General features: G+C 42.4%; 2 protein-coding genes across 3 annotated transcripts in view; both read right to left on the bottom strand.

Moving 5' to 3' along the window:
• LOC139578364 (perilipin-3-like) overlaps positions 1-15,449 on the bottom strand; it is a 61,941-nt gene that overhangs the window by 23,931 nt on the left and 22,561 nt on the right. The window lies entirely within an intron of this gene.
• On the bottom strand, positions 827-10,548 carry LOC139578362 (alpha/beta hydrolase domain-containing protein 17A-like). Its single transcript, XM_071405841.1, has 5 exons — positions 9,592-10,548; positions 9,027-9,408; positions 7,879-8,073; positions 7,260-7,439; positions 827-6,064 (listed from the first exon to the last, which is right to left on the bottom strand). The coding sequence occupies exons 2-5, from the start codon at positions 9,398-9,400 to the stop codon at positions 5,839-5,841; spliced, it is 975 nt and encodes a 324-aa protein (XP_071261942.1). The 5' UTR covers positions 9,401-9,408; positions 9,592-10,548; the 3' UTR covers positions 827-5,838.

Here is a 15,449-nt window from a genome sequence, read left to right as displayed (position 1 = left end):
CCCAGCCTAAAACCCCAAACAACAAGCAATGCAGATGTAGAAGCACGGTGGCTAGGAAAAACTCCCTAGAAAGGCCAAACCCTAGGAAGAAACCTAGAGAGGAACCAGGCTATGAGGGGTGGCCAGTCCTCTTCTGGCTGTGCCGGGTGGAGATTATAACAGAACATGGCCAAGATGTTCAAATGTTCATAAATGACCAGCATGGTCAAATAACAATAATCACAGTAGTTGTCGAGGGTGCAGCAAATTACAGTTTAATGTTCCGTTGGTAGGATAGTCTTAATCGTAGATCGTCCAGTTTGTTTTCCAATGATTTTAAAGTTAGCCAATAATACAGAGGGAAGTGGTGGTTTACCTACTTGTTGGCAAATTCTTACAAGGCACCCCCGCCCTCCTCCCCCTTTTCCTCATGCTGATGACGGGGATTTGGGCCTCAACTTGACAAAGCAGTATATCCTTTGCGTCGGAATCATTAAATAAAAAATCTTCGTCCAGTTCAAGGTGAGTAATCGCTGTTCTGATGTCCAGAAGCTCTTTTCGGTCATAAGAGACGGTAGCAGCAACAAAATACAAAATGAGTTACAATGTGAAAAAACTAACAAAATAGCACAGTTGGTTAGGAGCCCGTAAAAGCCAGCAGCCGTATAGCAGCTGGTAGACTAGCCCTCTGAGGCCTTTTCCAACACTTATGCTACTCTTTCTTTATAGCATGCCAAAAGCGAATCAATGGGAAAATGGTGAATAGAGTTGACTTAAACATAATTTACAGAGAGCAGTTCTATATCAATGGGAGAAACATAATAGGAATCACAACAGACACAGAAGGTTTATTTTATCAATTCATGTTTGTTTTTATTTTTGGAATAAAGATAAAACATTTCTATAACAAAGTTGTAAATAATAAACAATGCATAACTGGATAGAATAACACACCAACCCATCATCACCTTGGATCCAAATACTCACCCCCAAAACTTATCCATAGAGATAGCACATACAGTGCCTTCGGAAATATTCAGACCCATTGACTTTTTCCACATTTTGTTACGTTACAGCCTTATTCTAAAATGGATTAAATAGATAAAAATCCTCAGCAATCTAAACACAATACACCATAATGACAAAGCAAAAACAGGTTTTTCTAAATGTGTGTAAATGTATTACAAAAACCAGATACCTTATGTAAATAAGTATTCAGACCCTTTGCTATGAGACTCGAAATTGAGCTCCGGTGCATCCTGTTTCTATTGATCATCCTTCAGATGTTTCTACAACTTGATTGGAGTCCACCTGTGGTAAATTCAATTGATTGGACATGATTTGGAAAGGCACACATCTTTCTATATAAGGTCCCACAGTTGACAGTGCATGTCAGCGCATAAACCAAGCCATGAGGTCGAAGGAATTGTCCGTAGAGCTCCGAGACAGGATTGTGTCGAGGCACAGATCTGGGGAAGGGTACCAAAACATTTATGCAGCATTGAAGATCCCCAAGAACACAGTGGCCTCCATCATTCTTAAATGGAAGAAGTTTGGAACCACCAAGACTCTTCCTAGAGCTGGCCGCCCGGCCAAACTAAGCAATCGGGGGAGAAGGGCCTTGGTCAGGGAGGTGACCAAGAACCCGATGGTCACTCTGACAGAGCTCCATAGTTCCTCTGTGGAGATGAGAACCTTCCAGAAGGACAACCATCTCTGCAGGACTCCACCAATCAGGCCTTTATGGTAGAGTGGCAAGACAGAAGCCACTCCTCAGTAAAAGGCACATGACAGACAGCTTGGAATTTGTCATGAGCCACCTAAAGACTCTCAGACCATGAGAAACAAGATTCTCTGGTCTGATGAAACCAAGATTGAACATTTTGGCCTGAATGCCAAGTGTCACATCTGGAGGAAACCTGGCACCATCCCTACAGTGAAGCATGGTGGTGGCAGCATCTTACATTTACATTTAAGTCATTTAGCAGACGCTCTTATCCAGAGCGACTTACAAATTTTGCTGTGTGGATGTTTTTCAGAGGCAGGGACTGGGAGACTAGTCAAGATCGGGGCAAAGATGAACAGAGCAAAGTAAAGTACAGAAACCTGCTCCAGAGCACTCAGGACCTCAGACTGGGGTGAAGGTTCACCTTCCAACAGGACCACGACCCTAAGCACACAACCAAGACAATGAAGGAGTGGCTTCGGGACAAGTCTCTGAATGTCCTTGAGTGGCCCAGCCAGAGCCCGGACTTTAACCCGATCAAACATCTCTGGAGAGACCTGAAAATAGCTTTGCAGCAACGCTCCCCATCCAACCTGACAGCTTGAGAGAATCTGCAAAGAAGAATGATAGAAACTCCCCAAATATAGGTGTGCCAAGCTTGTAGCGTCATACCCAAGAAGACTCGAGGTTGTAATCGCTGCCAAAGGTGCTTCAACAAAGTACTGAGTAAATGGTCTGAATACTTTTGTAAATGTTATATTTACCTGTTTTTGCTTTGTCATTATGGGGTATTATGTGTAGCTTGATGAGGGAAAAATACAATTTAATCAACTTTAGAATAAGGCTGTAACCTAACAAAATGTAGAAAAAGTCAAGGGGTCTGAATACTTTTTGAAAGCACATTACATTTGAATACAAAAATTAATTTCCATAACTTAGTTTCTTCAAACAAAAGCTCTGAATGTGTCTGTCTGGAACTCGTCTCACACTCGAAGTACAGTCAGTCCGTCACCTCCCACTAGGGTTGCAAAATTCTGTGAACTTTCAATAAATTGCCATCTTTATGTAATACATGTATCACTAGCCACTTTAAACTATGCACTTTTATGTTTACATACCCTACATTACTCATCTCATATGTATATACTGTACTCGATACCATCTACTGCATCTTGCCTATGCCGTTCTGTACCATCACTCCTTCATATATCTTTAGGTACATATTCTTTATCCCTTTACACTTGTGTGTATAAGGTAGTAGTTGTGGAATTGTTAGGTTAGATTACTCGTTGGTTATTACTGCATTGTCGGAACTAGAAGCACAAGCATTTCGCTACACTCGCATTAACATCTGCTAACCATATGTATGTGACAAATAAAATTTGATTTGATTTAAATTCCCCTGTTTTCCATAAGTCCTGGTTGCATGACTCGAGTCCTGCTTATTCCCTCCTGTGTCCGGGAACCCTCCAACTGGGATTTCGGGAAAATAAGTGAATTTCTTGAATGTTCCCAGAATTTTGCAACCCTACCTCCCAGACACATGCTCCTCTCTCAGGCCACCCAGACACAGAAATCAGTTGTATTGTTTGTATTCTCGATACAATAGTCCATCATAGGGAGTAAACTCACTTTTGTTCCCTAACTGTATGCAGTGACTGATAAGAAACCCATGTACTATGGGTGATGTGATGGACTTTTTCTTTGGTTCTGATGAACATACCATTAGAAAAGCAGGCACGCTTTGTTCAAGACAGAACATTTCCTGTTAAACTTTGGTTGCTATGTACATGTTATCCTGACTCCCCCAAAACCCAACTCAAGGATCTCCACTATCTTGTGGTGGTAGACCCCATATGCCAGAGAAGTTGGGCATTCGTTCAAGTCAACTTTCACACACAGACGGACAGAAATGGTGGAATCCCAAGTCTGTCTGAAATAGTGTGGCAACAGGACGAAGTGAGTGAAAAGGGCTAGTTGGAGTTGAAAAGGGATCCTGCTGGAAATAAACCTGGTCAATAACAAAATAGAGCACATCCTATTCCATAGCTCTACTAATGTTATAATGAAGTGTTATTTACCCTAAAATGAAGTAAACAAAAAACTAATCACACATGTAACATGACATGGCTGAATAAGTGTTTTCAAATGTCATATGGGACCAGCAGCGTGTACTGTACATCATTGGCGCCACTACTGTACAGCGTAAAAAATATTATTGAAACATGTATGACTGTTCAATTTCCCATCAAACTAAGCTGCATTAATGGATGTGGAGAGTTTGACCCTTTTCAATCCATTTTATCCTAATCTTTAGCAGCAAGTTCAGTTAATACTCCATTCAGCTTAGTCTCATCTGACCCGACCCAATTTACTATGTGAATGGCCATTACTGGCAAAATCTTAGTGATTCACAATGATTTAGTGTTTTTGGAGGTATGAAATAAACTCACTGATTTAGAAATACCTAAAGTGAAATTCTTTGTACAACTCTGTAAATCACTTACAAAAAAGCCTTTGAAAACATCTGAAGCTGGATGTGGAACCACCATTTCAGACAGAAACCCAGTAAGAGGTGAATTTAGTTCAGTGCGTGAAACATAAGAGTGGTTGCCGTGCTAGAAACATAAGAGTGGTTGCCGTGCTAGAAACATAAGAGGGGTTGCTGAGCTAGAAACATAAGAGGGGTTGCTGAGCTAGAAACATAAGAGGGGTTGCTGAGCTAGAAACATAAGAGTGGTTGCTGAGCTAGAAACATAAGAGGGGTTGCCGAGCTAGAAACATAAGAGGGGTTGCTGAGCTAGAAACATAAGAGTGGTTGCTGAGCTAGAAACATAAGAGGGGTTGCCGAGCTAGAAACATAAGAGGGGTTGCCGAGCTAGAAACATAAGAGGGGTTGCTGAGCTAGAAACATAAGAGTGGTTGCTGAGCTAGAAACATAAGAGGGGTTGCTGAGCTAGAAACATAAGAGTGGTTGCTGAGCTAGAAACATAAGAGGGGTTGCCGAGCTAGAAACATAAGAGGGGTTGCCGAGCTAGAAACATAAGAGGGGTTGCCGAGCTAGAAACATAAGAGGGGTTGCCGAGCTAGAAACATAAGAGTGGTTGCTGAGCTAGAAACATAAGAGTGGTTGCTGAGCTAGAAACATAAGAGGGGTTGCTGAGCTAGAAACATAAGAGTGGTTGCTGAGCTAGAAACATAAGAGGGGTTGCTGAGCTAGAAACATAAGAGGGGTTGCTGAGCTAGAAACATAAGAGGGGTTGCTGAGCTAGAAACATAAGAGGGGTTGCTGAGCTAGAAACATAAGAGGGGTTGCCGAGCTAGAAATTAATCTTGCCTTAGAGATATCCAAGCGACTTAAGAATGCTTTTGAAACAATTAATTTGGCTGAGATTTTGAACTTCAGCCAAAGCAATAATTCTGCAACTTTTTGCTCTAATCACTTTCTGGATTCAAATGAATCCATGCTTAATAATTATAAAAATTTCCGATTTATATGTCTATGAAACAAATGATTAAATGACATCTTAATTGTAAACGAGAGAGAGAGAGCTAAGAAGATTCCACACAAAACATTCGCAACAAACCTGCTTTCAAACAGGACAGTTATACTAATCTGTCAATACCACATGATTTGTAAAGTAGTGGCTCAGTGTCATGTGTTAAAAGATAAAATGACAAATATTCATCACTCAATTATTTGTCCATGTTAGGGTTGTTAGTTAAAGTTGAGTCATGTGTAAATGTCTCAGAAGAGGTTAAACAGTACATGTTTGGAACACCTGACCTATCTGAGGTTGTGTTAGGCTGGGGTAAGAGAGAGGCGCTTTAGACAGACCAGTAGAGAGCCCTCCATGTCTGGGTTGCATTCTTGCACTGTCCCCGGGGCGAGAGGTGGACTAGAGAATCCCTGACCAGGATTAATGACAGAGACAGAAAAGACGGAAAACAACAAAAAGACAGGGCTGTGAGCATCCAGACAAAGTTGACCAAAAGGTGAAGGATTATTCATTCTGAGAGGCCAGACTTCACCCCTCCTCCCAGACAGAGCCACCCATTTTCACTGACCCACTCCGACCAGGGGAACAGCACGGAGCCAGAGGAGGACTGGGGGCTCAGGTGGTATGGGGGTATCAGGCGTGCTGTGCGGCCAGCTCCTGGCCAATGAAGCGGCGCAGGCGCTCCAGGTACTGGCTGTACAGTTCGATGTCATTGTGTCCCGCCCCCTCCACCCAGAGTGGCTCCACGGCCTTGGGACAGCGCTCGAACAGAGCCAGGCCGTGGGAGAAGTCGATCACCTCGTCCTCCGTCCCGTGGATGATCAGCACTGGCGACGTGATCTTAGACACCTTCTCAATGCTGACAGAGAGAGAGGCAGAGTTAGAGACTGGGGATTAGGGAAGCAAAGGTAGTCACTTGCCATGTGTGTAACAACACTGTTATAAGTAAGTATGTTCTTAAAGGGTAACCGTGGACAGAAAGCGCTGTACAGACTTCTGTCTGTTCTAGCATGGCCGGTTAGTGCAACCTGCCCTCTGCAACGAGCACTGACCAGCAACTGTTGCCTAACAGGTCGAGGAACAAACAGGACAGACAGTAGATAAATTAGATCATAATACTGCTGCATGTAAATGCATCTCCCAGCTCAGCTCAATCAACTAGTTCAGAAGGAAGAGAGTACTCATAGTCCTCCCTCTGTCCCACACATAACTGTGGGTTGGCTATAAGCACATACAGATCTGAACCAAGCTAGTATTACATTACTGGGAGTCCACGGACCGGATGGCGTATGGCAGGGGTCGGAAACAGGCGGCCTGCGGGCCAAAACCAGCCTGCGAGTGATTTTAGTTTATCAAAAAAGACAAAAATCACAAGGAACTCAGCAAAAACTTTGTATTCCTACAAATACTTGTTCAAGTGTACAAATTATCTTAATTTTCCGGCCCCCCGACCATCCGCTTGGACACATCGGTCCTCGGCTGAATCTAGTTGCCTACTCCTGGAGTATGGGAGTCAGTGTGGGCTGAAGAGTGGGGAGAGCCAGCTAGGCAACAGGCACCCGGGGGTGGAGCAACACTGGAGGCTTTCACCACAGAGCAGAGGCATCCCCATCACCTACTCTACTCCTACACTGGTACTGCCTGGTACTGGACTGTAATGGAATCCTATTCAGTGAACAAACATGTGATTCTAATGGCTCAAATACCACACCATCACACTTTACATAATAAAGGGTGATGATATGATAAAATGACTGGAGGAGTCAGTGTTTACGACACCTGCTTATGATCTGATGCAGAGTGAGAGATGACTCAGTTATGACTCAGATGTGATGAGGCTGTTTCCCCATTGAGAGAGAGAGAGACTGAATAATGAAATAAATGAGAGATTGCAGTTCTTCTTCTTTTAGTTGGACAAATCTTTTGCCACTTCCATTTCTACACTTATATCCTAATCTCATCATGTGCTATTATGTGAAAATGCCAAAAGGCACAGACAAGCAGTCAGAGTTGAAGATAAAGAGATAAGGAGGAAGGTGTTGTAGGTTACTCACTTGGGGAAAGCATCAAAGCAGTAGGTCTTCTTGGTGTCTGGGAAGGCCACCCGCATGCCAGAGGTGAGGGGGGAGTGGAGCACCACAGCGGCACACTCATACCGAGATGCCAGGTCGACCGTGGGCACGGTGCCAATGCTCTGCCCGTACAGGATTATGTTCTCTGGGCTGATGCCATATCTGATCACAACCAGGAAGAAAGAGGAATTAAACACAATCATGTATGTCAGGGAAAAGCTAGGAGTAGCAAACACTAAAACAATTTGAACATAAATCACTCCTTTGAAGCCTAAACTATGATAATATGTAATGACAACATACTTTTATCATATAGATCTAGGAGTAACGGGTAACAAATGTCTGCGAACATGGCACGCCTAACATAAACACCAGCTGTAGCTCCATAACATCTATCCAAGGACAGCCATTGATAACACAGCATCCCATCAAACTAATGAGACAGTCCATTAGCTGCATGAGCCTGTCATTGTGTGACATTACACCCCCCCTCCCCCCCTCTCTGTAAGGTGACATCTCCCAATGACTACACAGCCGTCCCTCCCTGACATGATGATGTATAGAGCCCCAGCCTGCCCAGCCCTGTGCGTTGCGTAAGTACCGTGTGCGCAGGGCCTGCCAGGCGGCGTCAATGTCAGCGTAGAGGTTCTTCTCTGAAGGCTTGCCCGTGCTGACACCGTAGCCGGAGTAGTCGTAGGAGAAGATATTGCAGTTGATACGCGTTCCCAGGCCGATATAGAAGCTGCTCATCTGGCCAAGGTCCACTGCATTGCCGTGAGAGAACAGCACTGTGAACCTGGTGAGAGAGGCCACAGAGAGACAACTAGGTTACCAAGATAGACTGTACCTGGTCTTTTTACCTACCCTGACCTGTACTGTGTGAACAGCAGATTCCCATTAAAACCTCAGGAATTACCGATTTGAATGGGACTTGAATGTGCTGATTAAGGTAAACTGGTTATGGCCACAGACTGAAGAGAGGACTAGTTCACTAAGTTTAACTCCTGTCTTTTTACTTGTTCTGTATTACATGAATAATAGGGTTGGTATTCCCCAAGCATCAGCCTTGTGCTTTCTATTCATGAATGCAAGCTGTGCTCCCTAAAGCCACTGGATACTCTCTATTCCCTAAAGAGACTTGGCCCCTCCCATACAGTAAGTCATTGCTTTGCTCTTGGGCTTTTTACTCAAAATACCCTGAACAAGGAGTGCCATATTACATTCACTTGTGACGCTGGCACTACATCAAGTGTAACAGGACCCAGTCCATGTCTTCGCCAATCAATTTAGCTGATTACTGAAATAAATCAACAGGAGCAACAAGTAGGCTACCTGAAGCCATACCATGTGAAAACATAATGATGTATAAACTCCGCAAACCAGACTATCAATCACCAATAGACAAATTAGACTATCACAACTCACCAATATCATCTTACAAAACCACAGGCAAAAAATGAGAGCATGAATTGGGGTAAGGACAAGGAGAATGGTATCGGTAGGTCAAAGAAGATGGCATGAACAATGAATGAGGAAAGCAGGAAGAGAACAGGTTTGAGATAGCCTGACACAACGAGGAAGCAAGTACAGGAAGTAAAGAAATAGGACACAAGCAAAATAATGGCATAACAAAAACAAGACGAACAGGGGGTGAGTTTATCAGAGGATGTGTGACACATGGTGAAACAATAGGGCCTCAATGAGCCAAGGTGTCACACACACACACACACACACACACGTGTGACTAACCTGGCAGTGGGGGCACAGCGGATGTACATGCATCCCACTCTGTTTCCACGACTGGAGCGGGTAAGGAACACATCTGTAGCATCCAGTTCTCTCTGGGAATACTGGAACTCGGCTCGCTCTGTCAGGTGGAGCTTCCATTTTCCTTCTGCAGGACCAGTGCTGACTGAACCCCCTACAGCAGCTCCAGGTACCCCACTAGCTCTGGATCTCAGCCCTGCGGTCCCTTCTGTCCCCGGGGCTACAGACCCCTCTAGGTCTGGGAGGAGGGAATATGTAGGCTCAGGAGGCAGGAAGGCAAGCTTGGCAGCAATACGGCTCGGAAAGGGGGGGCAGCAGAACAGGCAGCATAGCTCACTGACAGATAGGCCATTCATTGTCCACTCTGTGGGGGCAAAGACAGATGAGCACTGTGATTGTATGTTATTCTGTACTACAATGGAATTTGATTCACAAATTCCACTGTAGTTAAAAATGTTCTGAACAAGACTTGACAATTGTATCTGTCATCAATGGTTAATAAAAATAACAAAATAACAGAACATCTTATGTTAGAAGTCAGGCCTACCTGTTATTGAGAAAGAAACTAACTACCATGCAAAAATATACCAGAAATCCCAAGTCAAAACAATACTCTCCAAAACAAAACAGGGAAAGTTGTCCTGTCAGCAAAAATCAAAAAGTAGCTAAGACAGTAGTCTGAAAATGTAATTTTGAAAGTAGAATCGGGGGATTTTGAAGTATGGCTTTAGTCCACGTGAAATCCATATTTCCAAGTATTGGCTGTTGTTATTGAGGTATTTTCGGGCGCATCAACTTGATCATGGTTGGAGAGAATTGAGTAACTTCAGCCAGCAGGTAATGTTATAGCTACTTTCTCAGTTAGCTAGCTAATGACTAACTAATGAACAACTGTCTGGACCTGGATAGCTGAAACACCCACTCTGTTTATATCTCATTACACATAACTGCAGCTGACGGTTTGCTGAGAAGTGTATCCCACCCACTGTAGTCAGCTGTAGCTAGCAGGGTTCAACAATGTTGACCTTCTACTAGCTAGCCTTCAAGAGAAGGAGTCAAAGCGTTAACGTTAAGTCGTGCCTTTAAAACACGTTCAAACTGCAACGAAATAAGTAAACACACCGGCACTGCTAAAAATAATGAGACACAAATACAATTTTCGGATTAACCAGATACCAAATCAAGGCTGGCCATCTAATGTTAGTTAGCAGAAATGTATCCGCTAACTAGCTAGCATAGGGTAGCCAGCTAACTAGTTTAGCTATTCAGACCTGGAAACACCGTCTCCTCAGATAGGACCGTCATTTATGGACTGATGCAAATATATAGCGAGACTTAAAAAACCAAGCGTCCAGGATACCCGTTTTGATAATCACATATGTTTTGTGGTTGAAATTATTACTTTCGAGCAGCTAGCTAGCTACTGCATTTATTAATCCATTCCATTGGATGTGCAATATATATTTTTCCTTCTGTTTCGCCGCGTCCGGAAATGACAGTGAAGGGGGAAAGCTTCCAATGGGAAAGCAGGGGGAACTTTGATCGTCACTAGTTACCACAAACACAAAATCATAAACCCCGCCTATTTCTACAATTTATCTTCTTAAAATATGATTTTAAACGTTAATTTATAACCACACTGCTAACCTTATGCACAACCATAGCCTTGAATTAAGATTAAAAAGCAAATGGTTGTTTTCATGTATTTTTTACGATATAGACAATTTTGACTTTGTGGCTGTGGTAAATAGTGGAAACCGAGAACTTTGTTATCAAACAGATCTATGTTACAGAGAGTGTTCGAGAGCATCAAAACCCGTGATGTATCATGGGTAAATTGTGATTTACCAATTGATCAAGAAATAACATTGATTAGTTATAGCACAGATAGAACAATGACGGAAATAGTAATGGATTATTTTTGTAGGCACTTACTCCACCATGGTTCGTTGGACAAAGCATATGAGGAAAATGAATGGCGTTTTTGTTGGGTTTTTGGATAAACGCAAAATAAGGTCTGTGGTAAAAACAGGCTTAGATTTTATACGTTTTGCTCTATGAGATAATCTTCATCAGCTAACGTAATTTTTTTGTGAATTTTGAAGAATGTATGTAATAATAAACAACATAAAGGCTTCATAATTCATTCATAAATGTCATGTTAACTGACTGCTATTATCTGATAGAACAAATTATATAAGATCTCCTTATTTTCGTCGTTTATTCCAAAATCTTATTCTTTCTCCATTCATTTTCCCCACAGGGATCGCTCAACGAACCAGAGGTAACTTTTTTCCCCGGGTTTTACAACTACTAGCTGGCAAGCTCTATTTAGGATGCAATGTAATTTATAGATCAGTCTCGCCTTTAAAGTCCGCCGCAATATCGAACACATACATCCAATATCTAGTTATCTTTTTTTGGACCTCATTTGGGCCTACATTTCATGGGGAATGTATCCCTATTGTTTCTCTAACTACCAGATCAGATGGAATGTGAATCACTCTAAATACATACCATAATACAAATACAATAATGATGTGTGAATCATTTATTGTTCAGTTTGTCAATTGTTGTTTAACTCAAATTAATATAATTTTGTTGATTTCAATTAAAAAGTATTCCTGTGTAGAGTGAGAATGTTATCTTTGCAAGATAAGGCTATTGGTTGCTTGTAAAGATCAATTGAATAATCCTCAGAACTTCATTGGGAACTACCATGAAAAGTGGCCTACTCTTGAAAACAGTAGGCCTACACACACTTGAAGGAATGAAGGAAGCAAGAGGGTTTGGGAAGTGTTGCAGGAGGAGACATTCTTCTGGTGAGAAAATATTTCCTGCAGTGAGGCACTAAGGTGGTTTCTGGAGTTTTACTACTTCTCTGGAAAATAGCATAGGTGTGGACTCGAGTCACACATTTGATAACTTTAGACTTGACTTGATAGAAAATCAAATAACTTGAGCCTTGACTTGGAGCCTCGAGACTTTGACTTGAGTCTGATGACTTGAAATTGTCTGGGCAGGTTTTGTAACGTTTTATCACTCATTTTGTGGCACAGAGTATCCGTTGACTACCCTCCGCGAGCCAGACAGTAGCCGCAGCATTGACAAAAAAACGTGCGACAGAATAGCTAGTGAAACGCACACTCTGCCCTCTGATTGGATCAGCAAACAGGTCAGGCGAGTTAGCGAAGAATGAGAAAAATACCTATGTTTCATATATATTTTCTATATATACACCTTTGTCCATTTGATCTGATTTCTAATATATGGCTACGGTATTGCACTAGATTGTTGTCTCAAAAACATATCGTCTGTGTTTGACCAATGACCAGTCATCAGCATTGGCACGCAAAGGCTAGAGCGCATATCCAGAGATAAGTGACCAGAAAGCACAGAGTACAGTTTAGAAAGCTATTTCAGAGGCATCTTCGTCAGAACAATAACAGGCTACCTGGCGATTTCATTGATCATTTTCATATTTCAGATAGGCCTAGTTTGGGTGGCTACTGGCTATATGTCTAAAGATAGCTGTAACATCGCACTGCCTTCAAGATTATGGTATGAAGATGTAACATATTCTGGCGAATTTATTACGATATTTGTGAGGAAGAAATGGGCTACCCAGTTGGCAACTAGCATACTGCGGGCAGGCGGCCGTTCAAAGCGACTGTGTGCGCGCATGTGCATGCGTGGGGGGTCGCGAGCTTTGAACCACCGAGCTAGCGAACAGATTGCTGATTTGCTGAACAGCTAAAGGATCGGGTGCAGAGCAAACGTCAAATTGTACACTACCGGTCAAAAGTTTAAGAGGGTTCAAGGGTTTTTCTTTATTTAAAAAATGTTTTACATTGTAGAATAATAGTGAAGACATCAAAACTATGAAATAACACATATGGAATCATGTAGTTGTAACGGATGTGAAATGGCTAGCTAGTTAGCGGGTACGCGCTAATAGCGTTTCAATCAGTTACGTCACTTGCTCTGAAACCTAGAAGTAGTGTTTCCCCTTGCTCTGCAAGGGCCGCGGCTTTTGTGGAGCGATGGGTAACGATGCTTCGTGGGTGACTGTTGTTGATGTGTGCAGAGGGTCCCTGGTTCGCGCCCGGGTATGGGCGAGGGGACGCACTAAAGTTATACTGTTACATAGTAACCCCAAAAGTGTTAAACAAATATTTTATATTTGAGATTCTTCAAGTAGCCACCATTTGCCTTGATGACAGCTTTGTACACTCTTGGCATTCTCTCAACCAGCTTCACCTGGTTAGAGTCACCTGGTAGAGTTCTAATGAACTTATCCTCTGCAGCAGAGGTAACTCTGGGTCTTCTATTCCTGTGGCGGTCCTCATGAGAGCCAGTTTCATCATAGCGCTTGATGGTTTTTACAACTGCACTTGAAGAAACTTTGAAAGTTCTTGAAATTTTCCATATTGACTGACCTTTATGTCTTAAAGTAACGATGTACTGTAGTTTCTCTTTTCTTATTTGAGCTGTTCTTGCCTTAATATGGACTTGGTCTTTTACCAAAATAGGACTATATTCTGTATACCCCCCTACCATTTCACAACACAACTGATTGGCTCAAACGCATTAAGGAAAGAAATTCCACTAATTCACTTTGAAGAAGGCACACCTGTTAATTGAAATGCATTCCAGGTGACTACCTCATGAAGCTGGTTTAGAGAATGACAAGAGTGTGCAAAGCTGGCATCAAGGCAAGGTGTGGCTATTTGAAGAATCTAATAAAATAAAATATGTTTTGATTTGTTTAACACTTTTTGGGTTACTACATGATTCCATTTGTGTTATTTCATAGTTTTGATGTCTTCACTATTATTCTACAATGTAGAAAATATTAAAAAATAAAGAAAACCCTTGAATGAGTAGGTGTACTAAACCTTTTGACCGGTAGTGTAGGGAGAGAAGATTTCCATAAATAAATATCCAGCTCCAAATATTGTTTGGTGACAATATTAACTGGTTACTTTACAAGCTCACCAGCAATGGAGCGTCAATCAACAATGACTAGCATAGGCCTAGCTACTGGTCTTATGGTAAATTTATCAATTATTTATGAAGCTTGCATTTGGAATTTGTTATTAAACTTAATTCTTACATATCAAAATGTGTTAGACAAAATAATGAAAAGGGTTGTCTGGTAGCTTCAATAAATAGACAAAGATTTGCATGTATAGCTTTTTTTATTTTACTTTACTTGAGACGTAAAAAAAAACTTCTCTTGACTCGACTTGCTCTTAGAATGCACGACTTGGACTTGACTGGAGACATGACCCGTTCTACTTGGGACACGACTTGAGACTCAGACCTTGTGACTTGCTTGTGACTCTAATAATAGTGATTTGGTCCCACCTCTGAAAAATAGGTGTCGGCATATTTTCAACATTTTAGTTTGTTGCATGGACCTCTTCCAGGACATAGTAGTTAGTAGCTTTGTCACTGACTGGACAGTTTATAAGGTACACCCATCTAGTACTGGGTTGGACCCCCCTTTGCCTCCTGAATTAATTCTTAGGGGCATTGTATAAAGTGTCGGAAATATTCCACAGGGATGTTGGTCCATGCTGACGCAATGGCATCACACAGTTGCTGCAGATTGGACGGCAGTACATTCATGCTGTAAACAGCCCGTTCCATCTCATCCCAAAGATGCTGTATTGGGTTGAGGTCTAGGGACTGCGCAGGCCACTCAAGTGAACTGAACTCGCTGTCATGTTCCAGGCAATGTTATTCCACTCTTCAATTGTCCAGTGCTGTTGATCACGTGCCCACTGAAGTTGCTTCTTCTTGTTTTTAGCTGATAGGAGTAGAACCCAGCGTGGTCATCTGCTGCAGTAGCCCATCCGCGACATGGATCAATGAGTTGTGCATTCCGAGATGTCGTTCTGCATACCACTGCGCCGTTATTTGTCTGTTGTGGCCTGCCTGTTAGCTTGCATGATTCTTGCTATTCGCCTTTGACCTCTCATCTCTCACACACAGGACTGCCACTGACTGGATGTTTTTTGTTTGTCGCACCATTCTCGTAAACCCTAGACACTGTCCTGTGTGAAAAACGCAGGAGGGCAGCCGTTTCTGAGATACTGTATCCGGCGCGCCTGGCACCAACGATCATACCACACTCAAAGTTGCTTAGGTTACTCGATTCACCCATTCAACAAACGGTAACTGAATGCCTCAATGCCTGTCTGCTTTATATAACAAGATACGTGACTCACTGTCTGTAGAAGTGATCAATTTTTGTGAACGGGGTGGTGTACCAAACAAACTGACCGGAGTGTGTGTAGTAAACAACTTACTCAACACATTTAAAATAGTTGAAAGGTGAGGTATACCATCATCATTAAGTGTGGAGTGTTCCATTTCCAAAACAGAAGTCACATCTGA

This window comes from Salvelinus alpinus, chromosome 6 (assembly GCF_045679555.1).
Source record: "Salvelinus alpinus chromosome 6, SLU_Salpinus.1, whole genome shotgun sequence".
Lineage (NCBI taxonomy): Eukaryota > Metazoa > Chordata > Actinopteri > Salmoniformes > Salmonidae > Salvelinus > Salvelinus alpinus.
The sequence above is the reverse complement of the archived record's forward strand: the minus strand, read 5'-3'. Positions and strand labels throughout refer to the sequence as shown.